Below are 20,061 nucleotides of genomic sequence, written 5' to 3' on the forward strand. Positions count from 1 at the left end.
AAATGTTTAATAATTAAGTGCTTAAAAATTGTTTTTAACAATGACAAGAATAGACGGTACATATTTCTTAAAAAAGGAAAATTGTGAAAAAATTCTGATATATTATAAATGAATATTATTACGGAATTGCTATGAAAAATTAAAAAGAATTATTATAAGATCTGTCTGATAAGATTGTGTTTCGTTGCACATTTAATACAAAAAAATCGCGTTTTTTGTTGAAAATTTGACAAGAATTAGTAAGAAAATTTGCAATTTTCATCGAATTTTAATGACCCAAATATTCTTATCCCCCCCCCAAAAACGAAATAAGTTAAAAAAATTAAAAATTAAATAAAAACTAAATTTTAAAAAAATTATTAGCGTATTTTAAAAATAAAGAATAAATATTATTCTGTATTCAAAACCGTTTTTTTTTAATTAAAAATCATATACTATACATAAAAAAATATTATAGTATTAAATCAAAAATTTTCGGTGGCTCTTTAAAAGCGGGAAATTTTGTAAAATTGTAACTTTTGGCTCTTTCATTTCAAAAGGTTGCCGACCCCTGGTGTAGGCTATATGGGCCGTAAGTAAGAATAAAAATTCTATTGGTTGTAAGTAAAAATAACTCCAATCTTTTCACTCCCTTTCTTTCTCTCCTTGCAAAGAGCATCGGGCGAAGGCGACGTACGTTTTCTGACGCCACGACGAAGGTGACGCCACGAAGAGACGGAGAGAAAATATTAATAAGACAAAAGGAATAAGGTCCTAATCTCGATAAATGCATTACAATACGTCGGATGACAGTCAACCATTTCTGTACTTCAAAATTTCTTCATTTTGCGTTTATGCTCGGTCAAAAGCACAAAAAGCTTTGCAGAAAAATTTTAAATTAGACAGAAATAGGCATTTATGAACAAAAGGAAAGAAAAAGGCATTTTCAGAAGAAAACGTTTAAAAATGGCAGAAAAGGGCATTTATGGCATTTTGCCTGAACTTCCGGGCTCTAGTGATAAATTAATGAAATACAGAGCCGTGTCGCACATAGAATGATTTGAAATATAATTCTTTCACCTTTTTTTAATTAACTTTGATTTATTATTCGTTTATTTATTTTATTGTAACAGTAATATATTTTTGTTTTGTGTACCTGGCAACTTCTATGCATAATTAGTTTGTTTATGTTTCACATGGCTTCGTTCCTGTCTTTGTGTTAAGTCTCTGTGTAAGTATATAGTGAAGAAATTGAAATTGTAGTGGAAGAATCTTTGTGAAAGAATTTAGAATGTGTCACTTAAGAGAAGTGATACTTGAGGGGCGTGACTTACTCGAAATAGAATGGAAAGAACAGTTGCTATCGTAAACAAATGCCACTTTTCAGCAGCCAATCAGGATCGAGATACCCACACTACGTCACTTGCAGGTATCCCACTGTAGAAACACGTTTCCGTGGTGTAACTACAAACTACAATCAAGATAAGCACGTGGTTTCAGATAAACTTTACATGCTATCCACGATGATCCATTCATGATCTTACACTGACTAAACCAATAAAAAATAATTTAATATTAAAGATTGTGCAATAAAGTCTTTGATTGATTAAATAGATCTGTGAGTTAGTGATTATCACTGATGTTATCTTTAAAATATTCAAAAAAACAATACTGTTTAAAGTCTAATTTGTAACAACTTCTAATGTTAAACCGATAAAAAAAAAAATTCCACCGTTAATGAAAGGAACTAATTGAAACTTTTCTTTCAAGCTATTTTTAGGATCAAGAGCTAAAATTATCCCTTTCACTCACAGTTGAAATTTTAAGACAGTAGCCAACAAACTCTTTCCTTTATCAATATAGATGTGGACTGATCGTGAAGACATGGTTCCCAGTAGAAAACAGAAGTCAAGCATCATTCGCTGCGGTCAGTAAGTGGAAGGGTGACCACTTTGATCAGCCTACATAGGGACCGAGGGTGTGCGGTATCGTTGCTCGTTAAACTCTTCTACCGTAAAGTGCTCGACTTCGCGCGTGGGTCACCGGGCTACCAAATCAGAGGAGTCATCCCCTCTGCAGAGGATCAAAATTGTGATGGCATGTCTTCGGATCGTTCTCGGGGATGTTTCCCAGACCGTCGCCAATAGCCTATTGCATAGTTATAGTGCGACGTAAATAAAATATCTACCTACCTTTTTGTAGATAAAAAAAAAAGTGATAAAAATATTTTGCTATCGGTCTTTTTCCAAATGATATCACACATTGATAATAAATGACAATGTTTCTTGGGTAGCTGCAGTGGTGGTCAGCCTACATCTGGAGAGATTTTCTGGACATCTGGAGAGATTTTCCTCTAGTTTTTGATGGGTGGTCATAGGAATTGACTTTTAAATGTCCAACTACGAACGGTGGAACCGAGTACGGATAGTCTAATATATAATAGATCTTTATTTTTTGCTATTAAAACTATATAAATGCAAGCAAAATTTTTTTTTTCTTTCTAAATTCAGGGTCTAAATTTCATCCAATGAGGGAAAACGCTGAATTGAAAGCGCTGTTGTTAAACATTTAAATATAGAAAGTTTGAATCTCTATAGAAACGGTGGTTGAAGGTTCTTATGATATAAAATAAATAAATTGAACAATTTATAATCATTTGGTCGTCGTGGTTCGCGATTGTTTGTGTCACATCTGATCCATGACCGAATAGCGGTTGGTTGATTCGAATACTATTCCTAACCACAATGACATCTATTAGGCTGAAATTTAAACCTAATAATTTTGTGCCACAACAACTTCAGACACGCACTTGTAATTCATATTTAATGTTTCGTCCCTATAAAAACTCGTTTAAAGTTTCCCGGCGATATGATTAATTTGCATAGTGCAATTCTTATTAGCTTTAGAATTTTAAAATATGTATTTATTTTGTACTCAGTATTTAAAGTGGATCCGTTGACTGGTCATAATTTTACATAAAAGTTTTATATAAATGTATATATAACTTATTAACTATTTATTAATTGTATAACGGGTTATCATAAAATACTGCATAAAAAAGTCCGATTACTTTGTGATTATATTTGTAGATTAACTTGTTTACCGGAGCTTTTGTTCGACTCGCTTTTCATCTCATCTTAAGTAATTTCCCTTCCGAAAAATCTCAAACCCCATTGCATCAGTAAATCGTGCGGTAGGGGGGGGGGGAGGCAAGCGGTCATAGGACATTTGGAGGGGGGGGATACTTTCATTAAAAAATATTTTAGATTTGTTGTCTATTAACTGTAAAATAGACTTATTAAATAGACTTAGAGGTATTTTTGATTATATATTAAAGGATATTAAAATATATTTTTTTAAAAATTAGGTCTTAAAAGTTTTTTTTGGTGGGGAATTTTTCAAGCCTCATTATCATATCCTAATTGTATAACCTTACAATAACATAAAATAACAAATAAAAAGTATATTTATTATCTATGGTTTAGTTAAATAGTGGAAATTTTTTTTTTCAGTGGAAAGGGTTACTTTAAAAAAAGTGGGGGAAACGTTTCAGAAGTTTTTTTTATTGACAGTTATTCTTCTAGTCAAACTTATTAGATCTTCAATTCAAATTTACATAAAACAAAAAATAAAATAAGCGCATTTGTAAACAGCCATTTGGTAAGACTGGAGTCAAGGGCGCCGACAGAATAAAAGGGGGTGCAACTCTCTAGCAAACTACCCCCCCCACCCCAATTTTTTTTTATTTTTAAATATTCTGTTATTGCATTTTGTTTTGTTATTACATATACTTTCATCTGTTAATTTTTTTTCAAGATACATTTCTTCATTGTTAACAAGATATTTAAAAAAAAGTACGAATTTCTTGTACTTGCAAATTTTGCCACGAGAAACTGTATTGATGGCATAGCTACTGACTTTGAAACACAAATAACTACAAACAGTAGTTTCGTATACTAACGAGTTTGTGCACGCTTAACATTGGTATTTATTGCGTTGATGAAGTTTTACAGTTGTGAGAAGTCAGTTTGTGTTATACACCTTTGTTAAACTAAATAACTAATAGAAAATATAATATTATTTATATTTTATTAAATGAAATTTAAAAATATAGCTTAGATATCTGCCAAGTTTGTGTATGCTCAGTGTGCATAAGAAAAGAATTCAAGATGACTCAGAATTCATTGAAAAAGTGATAAACAGATTTGGACAGCAAACAAGACGATTACAATTCTTGTTTAATTAAGCAATTTTTTAATTGTTATGTATCAATAATTACTTAATTAGTTGTTTTTGAATAAGAATATTTTTAATAAAATTTTTTTATAACAAAATTGTTTTTCTGTATCGCTTTCATTGTTTAAAAAAAAAGCCAGGGGGGTGCAAGTGCACCCTCTTGTATAAATGCTTAATTTCTTTAGGGTGGGATATTTTCAAAAACCTTTTATGGTGGAATAATTTTATCTTTCTTTTGGTGGAACAATTTTGTCTGAATAATTTTATCACTATCATTTTACCTTTGTAACATCTGAAACTGATGTTGACTCGAGAAAAATAAACATTTAAAGATAAAATTGATGTAATTTTTTTATTTTTATTTATATTACGCTGATTGAAAAAAGTTATAATAAGGTTGCCATAAATTTTTAATGATTCCGTTATCATCCATATGTCATAAGATATCTTTAGAGTAAGAAAATTAGCAGAAAATTAAAATATCAGAAATACTTTGCATGCATTTCGGCACTAAAATACCATCTGTAAATGGCAGTTTTCAAAGAGTTTCTGTCTTCACAGTCTATTGCAACCAGTAATCAAGAAAAATTTTGGTACAAAAAATTAGTCATCAGCAAAGAGGCTACACTTAGAAAATTTACGAACCTTCTTTATTCAAACAAACGTATAACAAATGCAGACAAATTAATTAACTGGGTCATCGTTTTCGAGTCTCCTCGGATGATGGCGGCTTTTTCTTCATCTGTTCTCAATAGTTCATCTGGTTTCTAAGTTTCTCTGGAACACTGCGTGGTTGATGCGTACTTTTATCTTCTTATTTGCAATTTGAACAGTATTCTTTATAATATATATATATATATCAAGACGGACCACAAGGCAGGGACATAAGGGGCAGTTGCCCCGGGCCCCCACATCAGAGGGGGCCCCCAAATCGAGTAGAAAGTTTATTTTACGCTTCCTTCTTAATTGAACTTTTTTTAAACAAAATATCAGTACAATGCAAAGTCCGTCAATTTTATGTTAACTTCTTCATTAAACAGTAGTATGAACTAAAAAAAATCTACATTTCGTAAATCCATGGCTTTCTAGGACGGAATTCAGCAGAATTTTCATAATTACGATGGATAAATTTGACCAATCAAAAGCTTGTATTTTTACACATCGCGAAATACGATATGTTTACAAAAATACAGAATTTTGATTGGCTTAATTGAGCCAGTGTAATTGCAAAAATTTTGCGGAATTTTGTCCTAATGTCAGCAAGGATATAAATTTTTCACAGCTAGAGGACAATCAGAAAACTGCATTCGGCATGATTGACATGGAGTTGTCAATCAATAAAATTGACGGAACGATATTTTGTCTGACCATTGAAGGGGGGAGGGACTTTATAGCTATTTTAAGTTGTAGTCAATTTTCTTTTTATTTTATCTATAATGAGGTGAAAAATTTAAATACCTCCATAAAGTTTTGTTCTTCATTACTGAAAAAGTGAAGCATAGGGGACCCCCAAAGAAGTTTTTACCTTGGGCGCCAATTAGGCTAATTGGGGCCCTGATTATGTCTCGAGAACCTTTCAAACGAATTGAAAAGTTTTTGCAAGCAATTACAAAATTCGTTTATTCAGTGATAATTTCAAGCAGGAAATAATTTTTATTATTTTTTATTATTTAAATAAGGGTTGAAAAAAATTTTGAATTGTAAAGCATACAAATTTTTACATAATTTTAAAGAGTATAATAAAATAATAAAGAGTATATAAAATATAAAATTTGAGCAAAATTGGTCGAACAGTTCCTGAGAAATCAAATTTCATATATCTGACTTTTTTGAAATTCAATTTCTTTGGAACTATTCAACCAATTTTGCTCGAAATTTGTGTTTTGACATGAAAAATTATACTCTTTAAAATAATGCAAAAAACATTTTATGCCTTACAATTCAAAAATTTTTTCGACCATTCTTAAATAAAATAATAAAAAATAATAAATACTTACTAAAAATATTTTTTTCCATGGAATTATCTTTGGATAAACGAATTTTATAATAGTGTACAAATTTTTTATTTAATTTTCTTAAAAAATTCTCGTGATATAGCGAAATATGCCAAAAGTAAAATTAACATTAAGAGGTCCAAAATTTTAAGCTCTTTCCTGACCAAACTATTGGGATCCTATTTTCCAGATTGCGGCTACCCCCTATATTTTGGGGGTCAGAAATCCGTATACTTCAAAAAAAAGTGAAAAAAGGTATGTTTATTCTGAAAAAGTATGTTTTTATGTTTGATTTCGTATCTTAAAATATCATCTGCACTTATTAATTAGCATATTTGAGGTCACCCCTTCGAGCCATTAAGATTGAGTACTAGAACGTGAAGATCCGATTGTTAGGATCAAATCCTCTTCAGGGTGATCCGTTTTTTTTCTTTTCTTTCCCCCCTTCGTGAGCTGTACTCTTTTTATGTATGGGCGAAGCTGCAGTATCTGAGAGTGGCCTTATGGTTGTTCCTTCTCAGTATTCACCCGATCTTAATTTTTGGCTGTCTCAAAATTTATTTCAGACTCTCAGGGTCAACTGTCAAGACCCAATTTTACCCCGGTTTCGATGTTATCGGGTACTTCAACACGATTTCAGCTTTTAATTTTGAAGTTTCATTGCCTTAATTATAGGTTATTTTGAGGCATTAATCTAAGTCAAACTTGTTTTAAAACAGACTCCATGGCGTCAGGATTGCTTAAAAATGTGTATCTCATGTGTAGTTCTGCTTTACCCTGTCCCGCCCCCCATTCGGGGCATCCAAGGAATACTGTTGAAGGATCGGTTTAGGCCAGATCCACAATTCTGTTTTCAAAAAGTCTTTTAAAAATCTCTTCAATTTCTTTGTTTGTTTTCTTTTGGTTCCAGTTTCTTTTAGTGGTGTCGAAGTTGAAATTTCTCGGGAAATATCAGCTATGTGTAGTTATCTCATGTGTATATCGGGTAAAAATGTGCCGTGGAAAAAAGCGGAAAGAAACACTGCAAAAAAAAAATTTTTTTTTTCGCAATGCAAAACTGAGCCCAAAAATTCGTTAAATATCATTTTAAAAACTGATTAATATGGAAAAATTAATTTGCAGTTTACGGACAAGAACTTTACATAAAGATTTTAATTAAATTATTAGGAACCTTAAGGAATTAAAAAAATATACTTAATTACACTAATTTTACCTATCATATTGTGATATAGTAATCATGGGCAAATAAAATTTAAAAAATTGTCTTAAAGTGGAACACTTTATTAGTTTTGTTAATAATATTAACTTAAAACTAATTTTTCCTAATTTTTTTTTCATAATGTTTATTTTGTCTTCTGAAAATTATGCTAATCAAAATATTATTCACAGTTAACAGTGAAGTAAGCAAGGAATTTGCATTATGCTCATGTATAATATTATTGTTATTTAAATACAAAAAGTTTGTATCTATATTTGTGTTTGCTGAAATAAGGAGAGGGGTTCTAAATTTTGAGGGAATACTCCATCAGCTTAGGGGGGGGGGGTTAGCATCCTTGAGTTCCTGTATGATGAAATAATTCGCCAATCTTAGTTAACAGAGTTTAAGGGACACTTTTATTTGTAAGCCTTTAATTTTGAATAATAATGCAAATTAAAAAAATCAATGATAAAAGACAATATTGCTAGCAAGCACTGCTAAATAAGAGATAAATTAATAATTGAAAAGTAAATTCTTTCATATCTTTAAAATTTTTTATGTTGATTACAGCCGAAAGTATCTAGATCTCCTTTGCTTTACTTATCATACCATGTGATTTTACTGTTTAATTAGAATGCTCGAAAGATAATAAATATCTTTTTATGTTATAAAAAAATAAAATGATTCGGATAAATTCCTTCACTTAATCTTATAATTTAAACTATGGACACATTTATATGTATTTAATAAGAAGTTGTATGTGGATGAAAATGAGCTGAACGAATTAGCGTTTCCTAATGAATTTTTCGTAATTAAATAACCATAATATAACATCATTAAGAAGCGTACAAATTCTTCCAAGGTCTATAGTTACTTTAGCTGCATTCTGACACGTTTCAATAAAACATAATAAAGTATATTTTATATTTTATTATGAAACTGTAAGCATCAAGCATAGAATTAACAGTAAAACCTTTTCAGAGAAAAAAAAGGTTTATTTCGTAAAATAATTGATTTTGATGGATATATGCATTTTTTTTTTTTTTTTATAGTTGACCTGTATTATTTGCGAACCAAATGAGGATCTTGAAGTGTTAAAATTTTTTTCTTTTTCTCTCTTCCCGATCAGCTTTTGTTGAATTAAAGAACAAAAGCTTTCGTTTCAGGTGACGAAATAATCATAATAAATAAACAATGAGTTATGAATTATCATTTTTAGAAGTTTAGAAGAAGTATTCTATGAATTGTTACTATGCCATTTAACCATTATAATCAATATTAGTGTAATTATCACACCTTCCAACAATTTTGATTTATTCCATCGTCTCTCTGAAGAACAATAAATAAATATAAACACTATATGCTTATTTCTAAGGCCCGGATTTTGATGACATTTGCATTTTTTGCATTTTTGGACATTTTTTGTCTTTTAGAGCATTTTTTTAGATTTATAGGGCATTTTTCTTGAAATTTTGGGGCGTATTTTGCATTTTAATGCATTTTTTAAAGCTTTCTGTTAATTTTTTACAAATTTTATTATTTTTTATCAATTTTCATTATTACACTGGCTTCTAAACAAGGAAGAAAATCTATAGGATATTAACAGGTGAAGCAAAATCTTTTCAAATTGAAGAAGAATTGTCAGTAAGTGAGACCGTCTTTTTCAAGTACGCACCTATAACATCAGTAGACGTTGAAAGAAGCTTTTGCAGGAATGAAAATTTGCTTTCAGACAAGAGACGCTCGTTTACATTTCAAATTATCAAAAAACATTTAATAATCCAATGTAATTCTGATATTTAGTAATATTATGAGATGGAAGTTGCTATATCCATTAAAGTTTCTATACAAAATGAAAATGTTTTGGTGTCAATATATTTTCCTTTTTTTTTGTTATTTTAGGATATAAAACATATTTTTCAAACTTTAATGAGCGTAGAACAAGTATTGCATTGCTTTATATCTTTTAAATGACTCATAATAATTTTAAAGAGTAAAAAAATTTTTAATTCAATATTTTTACTTTATTTAAGGCATTATTTGCGCAATTTTTGCATTTTTGAGGGCATTTTTTGCCCTTTTTAAGGGCATTTTTTGCACTTTTTAAGGGCATTAGTTGAGATTTTTTAGGTCATCAAAATCCGGGATCTACTTATTTCTTTCACCACCATTAGAGTAACCAAATTGCTTGCGGGAGAGACAAAAAAGAAAAGAAAAAAGAAGGAAATTTTCAATCTTCGTTTATTTAGACCAGGGGTTGCCAAACTTTTTTGATCATCGACCCCTACATAACTTTTCGAAATCTCCAAATCCATCAAAGTAATTTTCTGTTAATTAAAATAAAACTCTATTAGATACTGTGTTTGTACATTTATTTTATGATTTTGAACATTTATTAAAGTAATAGTACATAGTGTAACAATAGTTTTATGAAAAATATATTAATTAATGTTGAAATATAAATACCTTAATAGTATTTATGAAATAATAAGTAATTATTAGTAAGTAGAAATAATAAGTAAAGTAACTACGGATTTATTGCTTCTTAATCAATGACATGGGTGAGCCTGGTGTTTTTTTTCCTTCAAGGTTCGTTATATTGGGTTCAAAATTGGTCAATTTTAATCTTAAATCCCCCCGAAACTCCACATTTAATTTAATTCTGTTCTTAGTTAAGATTGAATTTACGTGACTGAAACCGGCTTCAACCATATAGGAACTTGGAAATGCTATCATAAATGGCTGAGCTAATTCGTAAAGTCTTACATATTTTTGCATTATATTTATATTTGTCCAAAATTTGTTTATTGTTAAATTTTTAAAAAGCGTCTTTGCTTCAAATCCCCATAATAATTCAGCTAGCTCATCTTGCAGGTTGATGTCACGTTTTCAATTTGAGCAGAAAATGGCACAATAATCCAATCAGGGATGTCAATGTTTTCCAAATCAACAAAACGCAGTTTAAAATCGTCGCTCAATTTTTGAAGATTACCTGTATATATTTCCAAGTCTTCTTTTATTTCTAATTGTCACATATCTGAAAAATACTGATAATCCTTCGACCAATCGACTCTTCCTGTTCGGATCGACCCCTATTCGACCCCCTGGCTCAGATCGACTCCTGCTTATGTTAAATAGACCCCTGGGGGTCTATATAGACCACTTTGGCGACCTCTGATTTAGACCATAAAAGATGGCAATCGAAGGATTAAAATCCTATTTATTTGCGAAGGAAGCTTTAAAGTTTTCTAAAAAAAGAAGGACATTCCCAAGTAATACAAAATGTCCGAATGTTAATGTAACATTTTACTGATGTCAGACAGATATTGGAATATTCAAATGATATTATAAAGATAATTGGTTATTTTGTGTTACTTATGTTAAAGTCACAACTTACAACAATAGTGATTTCATTTTAGCATCTCACTTTGCTCTTCCTGTGCCCTCAATTAACATTGACCCCGTCTGCAAACGTTTTTGTTCTTTTCCCTCATCTAAATATTTATTTGCTACTTCTAATGTGAATTTTTTTTGGAGAAAATTTGCTTGTTCTCATAAATTATGGTTGTTTATTTGTAATCATGATAACTTGTAATTAATCATACTTTATTACGATTAGGAGTTATTGATGATTACTTTAAAATGAATGTTACAAAGTGATAAAAACTTCAAAACAGGATAACAATTTTCAAAAACTACATTTCTCAGACAAAGCCACAGTTTTTATCCAAAAAACTGCCAAATTTTCCTTAAAAAATGAAATGAATTATTTGAATTAGCGTTCAAATGGAGCAATAGAAATTTAAATAAATATTTTCTGAATCACGAGATTCAAAGAAATATCTTCATCTATTATTTGTTTCCATAAAAACCAAATATGATCGAAAATACTTTGCTTCACTCACCGGAAGTAGAAACGATCGAGTTCCATCGTTTGTTTATGTTTACTTTTGTATAGAAAACGATTTCTTAATCGTAACACCATAAATTCACTTTGACCGTGACCAACCTTTCAATAGGTTTGTTTATTTTTGGTGTTGCGAATCTTTAGAATTTAACAAATTAAAATGTGAAGTGAATAACTAGTGGGTGTGCGTTTCGCTGCCAGAAAGAAAAAAGATATTATATTATTTAAGAAACTTGTGTGATTTCTCACCATACAGGTAGGATCAACTGTTATAAATAAATCTGTTATCATATAAAACTTTTCAATATCCAATGCGAATCTTTCTTATTTTCCTTAAACGCAGTTTCTTATGATCTAATTTTCTTGACAATTTGTAACAGTATTTAATTAATATGACATTTCAATTGCTCATGATTATATTCATGATTTCTTTTTCAAGTTCCGAGTTTTCTTTCTTATTATTAATAAATACCCTTATTCGTTAGTAATAGAAGAGTGTGAAAATATAAAGAGCTGAGGCATAATAAATATTATGAGAGAAAGTCTTTTTTTTATTTTTTATCCACTTTAAATCAATCGAGATGTGGCGGCGGAGTGAAGAGAAAGGAATGTAACCCATTGTTGGATTCGGTTGGGTAGTTCCAGCGGTCCGCAACTTAAAATTTATGTCCTCTTATGTTAGAACAACAGTAGACATGGTTATGGAAAAATCGCTGTACCTGTAGCATGTGTTTTGTGTGCTCGCATCCAACTTCTTACCTTTTATGTCACGGAGTCTCATCTCTCGAATCATGGACGATAATCACAAGTCTGAACAGTAATAATCTTCTACATTTTTTTTAGGAATATTTTTATTCTTATTAATGTGTAATTTATGATTGAAAATGTATATTTTTGTAACACAATGGTATAAATCTGTTTTCCTCAAATTTTTAAGTTCTCCAATCCAAATTCATACAACACAGAATTTTTGCCTAAATTTGTAGTAGAGTAATAACCTCAATTTATTTTTTTTAGATTTTTGATAACATGGGTGCCACTTGAATTCCATACTACAATTAATATCTTTCCAATTTATTTTTTAAATTTTTTTAAAAAAAATTCTTTTTTTTCCCTTAGAAAATTAAATACAATTGATTATCTGAAGTTTATTGTTTGTGCTTTAATTATTTCAATTGTTATATCATTTAAAAATTTCATATATCATTCGAATCAGATTTTTAAGTCATTAATCTTGCATCAAAACATAACCTTTGCTATCAGGATAAAATTTTATTTAGTTACTACTTCAGAAATTCCATAGCCATTGAGAAAGATTCTGCTATTTAATAAATTCCCCTCCCTAGATCATGTTAGATAAAATAACTTCTTATTTAAGTTTAATTTATGATGATGCATTTGATATTCTATTAAGGATATAATTTTTTTTAAAAATAAGTTTACTGTGAAAATACATTAAAATGAATTAAAGAATCATTTAATTTTTAGCAGGGCAAAATGTCCAATAAAATGTGTTAATAATGCTTAAAATTTCTTAAGAACAATATTAAAGTGAAAATTTATTACTAAAATGGTGAAAATTACTAATTATTAAAAGCTTGACTTGCTAATGAATGTTAAAGATTGGGCGACTATTTGTCAATTAGATATCTAATGTAGAGTAAATTAGTTGAGATATTATAAAATGTAATAAAAAAAATATTTTAAGTTACTTTGGGTAGAACAATTCTTGATATACCCTAACTATATATTTAAAAAGTTTTAAAAGCACTGCATTTAAATGAGTAAAACTAAATGGGTATTATTGAAATATTTTGATTGCAGTAAATTATTTTACCTTGCATTTTGTGAAATATTATAATTTAAAAGTTTCATGCCACTCTTATCTATGTTTAGTCTTTTTTTTTTTTTTTTTTTTTTTTTGTATATTTTAAAACATTTTAAGTTACATGCATATCATTTTCATAATTTCTTAATAAAAATTTTCATTATCAATGAAATGTGCCTTAAAAAAATTATCCCCTTCATTATGTATTTTTTAACTACATTGAATTCAAAATATTTTATACTTAAATTGATATTTAAAAAAAAATATTTAAATAATTATAAATTTTTTAAAAGAATGACTGTTAATTTTATTCAGAGCTTTTTTAGTGAAATAATAAAAGGAATATGCATATAAACATATTAATTTACATGCATGTCCCTTATATTATTTTTTAGTAAAAACCTTCATTATTACTGAAATCACACTAAAAAATCACACTTTAAAGAATGTGTTTATTAGTTATATTAACAGGAATCTATCTAGGTTTTTCTGAGAGGTACCTATTTTGTGAAAATTTAGACTTAGTTTGTGAATATTGAAAATTATATTAAAAAATCAACACAAAAATATGGTAAAAATATAAATTTATCGTTTCTTACGAGACTCAAAAATAAAATTAAAAAAAGAGTATTTTGTGAAACTACCGTTTTTCCAAAAGTTGCATTTGTGAAGATACCGCTAAACGGTAGTAAATTTGGCTTTGACAGACCCCTGATTAAACAAAAATACTTTATACTTAAATTAAAATTATGATAAAATAGCTATTTCTGAGCCTCATTAAATGCATTTTTAAATAATAATTAATTGAAACATATAATTAATATGAAATTAAGATATTTTAGAGAAATGGAAATGCAGGTTTAAGGGCTCACAAGCACTGTCTCTATAATAGGAAAACTCCCCTAGTGGCGTACAATAGTTTCCTAAGCAATTCCTTATCCTTATGATGTGCTTGTAGTTTGTTGCAACATTTACAGGACACCCTTTATGTTGACTGTAATTGTTTAAACTTGTTTCGACCAAGTTTTTAAAAAAGGTATTCTCTCGTTGTCAACAGTGAACACCAAGAAGGTGAGGATTCTTCTGTGCAAGAAGAGTCGGATGAAATCCTTCTGCCCAAATCCTTGCTGAAGGAACTCTCTGATGGCAGACGATCATCTCTGGCTGATCGTCGAGACTCAGAAACCTTATCAGAAGTGGAAGAAGAATACCTACGCAAAATGCTCTCTGGTATCTGTGGTTTATTTTAATACAGCAGAATGTCATTGTAAAATGAACTTGTTCTAATGATTGAATTTTTACAGTGTCTCTCTTAATAATATTTAGTTTAGCAGGAGTTCGAACTGATTTCACTTTTAATGTATTTCACTTTATTTTTTTTAAGGTTTTAAGCAAAGTGTCCTAGAAGAAATAGTTTTCTTCTGGAGGAAATACCATCCCTGGTTTTTTTAGGTCTGAGTTTTTTAACTTAATTAATAGTTAGCACTATTGTCATATTTGAGGCATTAGTATTAAGTTGGGATATAGATAGATGTCTTATAAAAAAGGATTTTTTCAACCTTTACATCTTTATACATATTTTTTGTCCCACAGTCGATTGCTCGCAAAGACACATTCCCAGTGAAAAACTAAAGTCAAGAATCACTGGCTGTAGTTCGTAAGCGGGTGGGTGCGACGTAAATAAAGTACCTACCTCCATGTTTTTGCTCTCTTTAATTTTTTTTTTACCACCATTCTAATTTAGGCTATTTTTTTTATATTGAAGTCGCTGCATAGTATTTGGAAATTATTTTGTCATTATTAAAAAGTTAATTATTGTAAGTAATTTTGAATTATAGGTTTCATATTAAACTATATTTTGATTAAAATGAAATTTGGGTGTTTTTCAGACACTACACAAATTTATTGTAAAACCACTTGAAGAAATACTATTATAAATAAGAAAAAGTAAAACAATCTAAGTGTGTAAACTGCATATAGCGTGATAACTTAAAATAATAAAAGCAAAAGGAACAACTTCAAAAGTTCAAAATAGAAATACTTACGAAACAAAATTCTAAATAAATTATGCTCAAAAGTTATTAGAAAAATTTAAATTCAAATCAAAATTAATTGCAACAAGAAGGAAAATAATACTAAGGCATTGTTTTTGATACTATAAAAACTACACAAGTACAAATATAAATGAGCAAAAGTAAATCAAGCTTGTGATATTACTCATAATATTAAAAGAAAAAAAAGGTAAATCTAAAAAAATATAAGTAGAAACAGTAACAAAACAAAGCACTAAAGCAGCTTGACAAGATTATCATTTTAATAGAAAGCTAAACAAGATGAAATAAGAAATATCATAGTGTAAGCAATTTGTTTGTGCAAGGCTTAGTAAATTTCTGCTATTACTAATTACTACTATTCAATATATTTTGGATTATTTAAACTGTAGTTTAATAATAATCATGTAATTCATTCTTTTAATAATGACAAAATACTCATTTATTATGATTTACTGCTAAATACTTCAATCAAAGATTCTTGTATAAGGCGGTACAGAGTTAGTTAAAATTGCGGCCAGTGCCCACAATGCCACCAATCAAAAGATTCAGATTGAAACTCTAGCTGCAAAATAGTGATTCGAAGAACTATGGCTCCAAAAACTGTTGAGAATATAGATATCGATCGAATATAGATATATATAGAATGTAGATAAGATCCCCGAAGCAAAGTCAATTTTCAATCGAAAAGTACAGATTCTCTCTAAGGTAGATCCTGGAACTATAGATCATGAAGAGTTCAGAATGCCACCGTAAGTAGTGGAACATAATTTATAAGTTGTATACTTTTCTCCCTGTAGGCAGAGTAGCATTGTTTATTAACAATAAGAGTAACAATAATAGTTTAATGAGCGAAAAAATATGATTATGCTAGTGGGATTTTAAATGTCCCACAGTTGGTTTTTTAATGAATGTTTCTTCAGAGCATATCACCTATACACAAATATTATTGTCTTTGATGCTGTTTCAAAGAGAGATTCAAATTGTCGATTTAAAGAAATGGCAAGTGTGTACATTAGTAGAAGAAAAAATAAAATACTTGTGTGATAAAGCATCTAATCCTAAACTGTTGAACTGCAGAACAGTTCAATTAATCATTGTTTATTTTAAGTTCGATTAAAAAATAAAAAAAATGTAGAGTCGTTATAAGGACAGATTAATTTTGGCAAAAACTGTATGTGTTTAAAATTAAGAGCTACTTCACTTAATGTCCTGCTTTTAAATCCTTTCAAATTGTGCTTGTGAACGGCATTATTCATATGTTTGGGCAATTCCAATCAACTATACTAACTAATACTTGGCACATTTGTCTTTTCTAGATGGCCTAACTGCAGTCAATAAAGAGTTATAAGACCGTAAATAATTTTAGTTCAATCTTTTTAAGAATTTGAAAATACAAATAGTTGCATTGTTGTAAAATGATTCCAGTATGCATTTCGACATAAGAAAGAACAATTATTTTATTGCTGGCAAATATTTTAAAATTATGCATATTATTTACCTGTATTTGATGATTTAATGCAAATTGTGGATCCAATAATTGAATGAAATTCTTTTATTGATCACACGTAAAATGTACTGAAAGTTATAATTGCAAATGATAAAAAATGCTTTCAAAAATATTAGTGTGTGAGTATTTTGAAAACAAACTAATTAACCTATGCAGAAAAAGTTTTCAGACACTTCGTGGTACCTAAAATAAATTTTGATGCTACCGATTAAACAGAAATAATTTTTGGGGGTAATTTCCAGTTATTAGAAAATACTAAGATGATATTAATATTTAATATGATTATATTTTTTATCATATTGATTTTTATATTGATTTTCATATCACTTATTAATTGAAAAAAATATGCATTAAAATTTTTTTCGTAGTCAAGAAATGTGTCCATCTGATTAGAATCCTCCTCCATAATGAAACGACTCTGCTTTTGTCTCTAGCTTTTGCTTGAATAATTCTTTGTCTTGATCATAATTCTGCAAATTCCTTGACATTTTAATAATCAGCTATTAGTTGAACAATTCTGCAGTTAGACACTGTAGAGATTGATGTCAGGTTTTCAAGCAATACAATTTTTGTTATAGTGTCTTGACATTCTAAATAAAATTGATGCGTTTGGTATTTGTTGGGAATTTGAATTCCTTTAAGAATTTGAATTCCGTTTGAGAACAACACAAAAAAATCCTTATTTCGATAATTTGCTAATAGGAAATTTTCTCAGGCATTCAAAATCCTCTGCAATCCCTGTACAAGTTTAACACGTTCACAGTGGGAAAAGTGAAAATACTGGTACAGGTAAGGGGAAATGCTGGTAGAAGAACTATTTCAATATTAGATTATATTTGGGAGGAGCTAATCTATTCTCAACAATAACAATTCACTGTAAGGAAATTTATCACGGCGAAGAAGCAATTCAATATAAAAATTGCATCTGTTAAAAACAATCGGTAGTTATGGATTTTTATTATTCCCGCAAAAAAACTAAAAAATGATATTTATTGTTACCACTTTTTACTCTGGTGCGCTGCCAAGATGAGACAATCTAGCGTGACCCACCGGTGGGTCACCCCGGCGTGAACGTGTTAATTGATATTAAATATTTAGCAAAAATATTCAATTTTATCAGATATTATAAATTTTAAGTACAATGCAAGATCGGAAGATATTAACCAATTTTAAAATATTTTATATTAATTTTCTTCTTTTTACATAAGCCTTTTTCTTCTCTTTAGTGTTTTGAAATTTTTTCTTCCAATGCCTGCCTGGGAAATGACCTAGGTCATACAGTCATCTGAAGGGCAGATTTGTTGGCTACTTTTCGAGGGGCACCCTATTAGGTGGGCCCATGTTTCTCCCACAGTAAGGACAGATAGTACAGAGAATGAAAGAACATCCATGCCTTGCCCGGGATTCGAACTCAGAACCTTTCTGATGCAAGGTCAGTTCCCTGACCCCCACACAGGCTGGTCGGCACGTTCTGAAAATAAAAACTTGGATTTTTTCGGCCCACCCTATATTTATTGTCAACCCTTTGAGCCATTAGGATTGGCACTTATTCATTCAGATCATTAGAAGCAAAATTTATTTAGAGTGACTTTTTTTTCTGTACTGTACTATTGTTATTCAAAACTCTCAGATCATTTTATGGATTGCTAAATAATGGTAATAATTACATTACAATAAACAATAATTTCTTTCAAAATAATATGAATGAACAGATTTTCTAAATTTAATTTTTGCAACAAAAAAAAAAGAAAAAATATTTATAAAGCTAAAATTATGAGAATTAAATGAAAGGTTTGCATATTTTCAGAAAGAAGAGGATCCTTTCGTCCTCAACCAAAAGCTACAGTTCCTTACCAAGTGAGTAAAATTATAAATGCATATTTTTATTTCCATAATGAAGATTTGTCTGTCTAAGATAATGAGAGACCACTCTATTTCTTTTTGCATTGCACTAAGGAATTTTTGTTTTGTTTTTCACACAGTTTTAAAAATTTCTGTTTTCAGTTAGTGCAGTCAGAAAGAGTTCTCTCTCTTTAGAGTGCCATAACAAGATTTCACCCATTAAAGCATTTGTTGCATTCAAGTTTATTACGTCCAACAAATTTTTTTTAAATTTCCATTTCTTTTAAAATTTGAAGCACTTATTTATAATTTAATTCAATACAATACTAAATAAAAACATGAAACAAATATATACAGAATAACAGAAACATGATACTAAAGAAATAAATTGAACAAGTCACTTTTGGATTCCTAGGTCTGTGTCAGTGACTGCTGATTGAGTTTATACATTATAATAAATGAAAAAATTACATAAAAAATATAAACATGTACGCATGGAAACACAAATGTAAAATTCTAAGTTTGAAGAGTGACAAGAAGGAGTGTCTGTTTTAAAGCTGCAAGTTAAATCAGTCATATAATTTCAAAATTAGAACTATAAAAAAGTTATTCATAAAATAGATAAAGGCTTTATAGAATTTATGTTAAAATATCTTTATTAAGTAGAAAAAAATTAAGTTATTTGCATTTTAAATTTCAGCTCAGAATAAATCTAAATATTTTGGAGATAGATACTGTAAACTTCTACAAAAAATGTTCTTATTAGTCTTGGGTATGAAATAAATTTGGTAAGGTCTGCTAATGCTAGTTGTATCTTTTTTGTTACAAGAATTTGGGGTTTTGAAAAGATGCCAATTTTTTTTTATGAAGTGTTCAAGTGATAAGTTATATGAAGGTCTATTTCATTGCTATTAGTGAGTTGGAAAATCATGAAATTTTTTGGTTGATAAATAAGTTTAAAGAATAATCAATGAACCGTTCTCGGATTTTGTAAAGATTGTCATTGATTTTTCTTTCTAAGTTTTTTAAATTATTTGATAAGAGTGTTGTGTCATCAGCAAAAGTTTTTAATAAAATAATTACGACTTGAAAAAGATCATTAACTGGCCCAGGAACCAGGCCCATAGGCCACCCAAGATAAAGGTAGAAGGACGACATAATTGACGACTTGAAAATAATGAAGATCCGTAGGTGGAAAGAGAAGTCAAAACAAAGGGCTGTATAGAATAGAACAGTGGAACAAGCCAGGCCCTACAAGGGACAACAGAAGAAGTGGAATCACTTCTTTTATGACATTATAATGTTGATTAGGCCTTAACTCTAAGCCCCTTAGAAAAATGTTACTGTCATTTCTTTTCTACATTCTTCCTCATTGAATGACATGGAGAAAACTAGTTTTGAAATGCTGGATGGAAAACTTGCAACTAAAATTAAAAAAAAAGAAGAAAGAAAAGACTGCAACTATCTCTCAGAGGATTAAATAACTTTAGGTAATTTCTGTTTTATTAATTTTGCT

The 20,061-nt window shown here is 29.4% G+C and overlaps 1 protein-coding gene across 7 annotated transcripts in view; it reads left to right on the forward strand.

Annotated features, from left to right (window-relative positions):
* LOC107445650 (nuclear receptor coactivator 7) overlaps positions 1–20,061 on the forward strand; it is a 92,954-nt gene that overhangs the window by 50,011 nt on the left and 22,882 nt on the right. For 3 of the 7 annotated variants that reach the window (XM_016060093.4, XM_021147930.4, XM_071181901.2), the window contains exons 2-3: positions 14,200–14,372; positions 18,511–18,560. In XM_016060093.4, the coding sequence (XP_015915579.1) occupies positions 14,200–14,372; positions 18,511–18,560 (223 nt within the window). Of the gene's footprint in view, positions 1–11,359; positions 11,571–11,913; positions 12,132–14,199; positions 14,373–18,510; positions 18,561–20,061 lie in introns of those variants that run through there. The other 4 variants (XM_021147932.4, XM_071181902.2, XM_071181900.2 and 1 more) reach the window with 3 other exon arrangements.

The sequence above is a fragment of the Parasteatoda tepidariorum genome, chromosome 4 (assembly GCF_982258835.1).
Source record: "Parasteatoda tepidariorum strain Cologne lab strain chromosome 4, Ptep-v5.0, whole genome shotgun sequence".
NCBI lineage: Eukaryota > Metazoa > Arthropoda > Arachnida > Araneae > Theridiidae > Parasteatoda > Parasteatoda tepidariorum.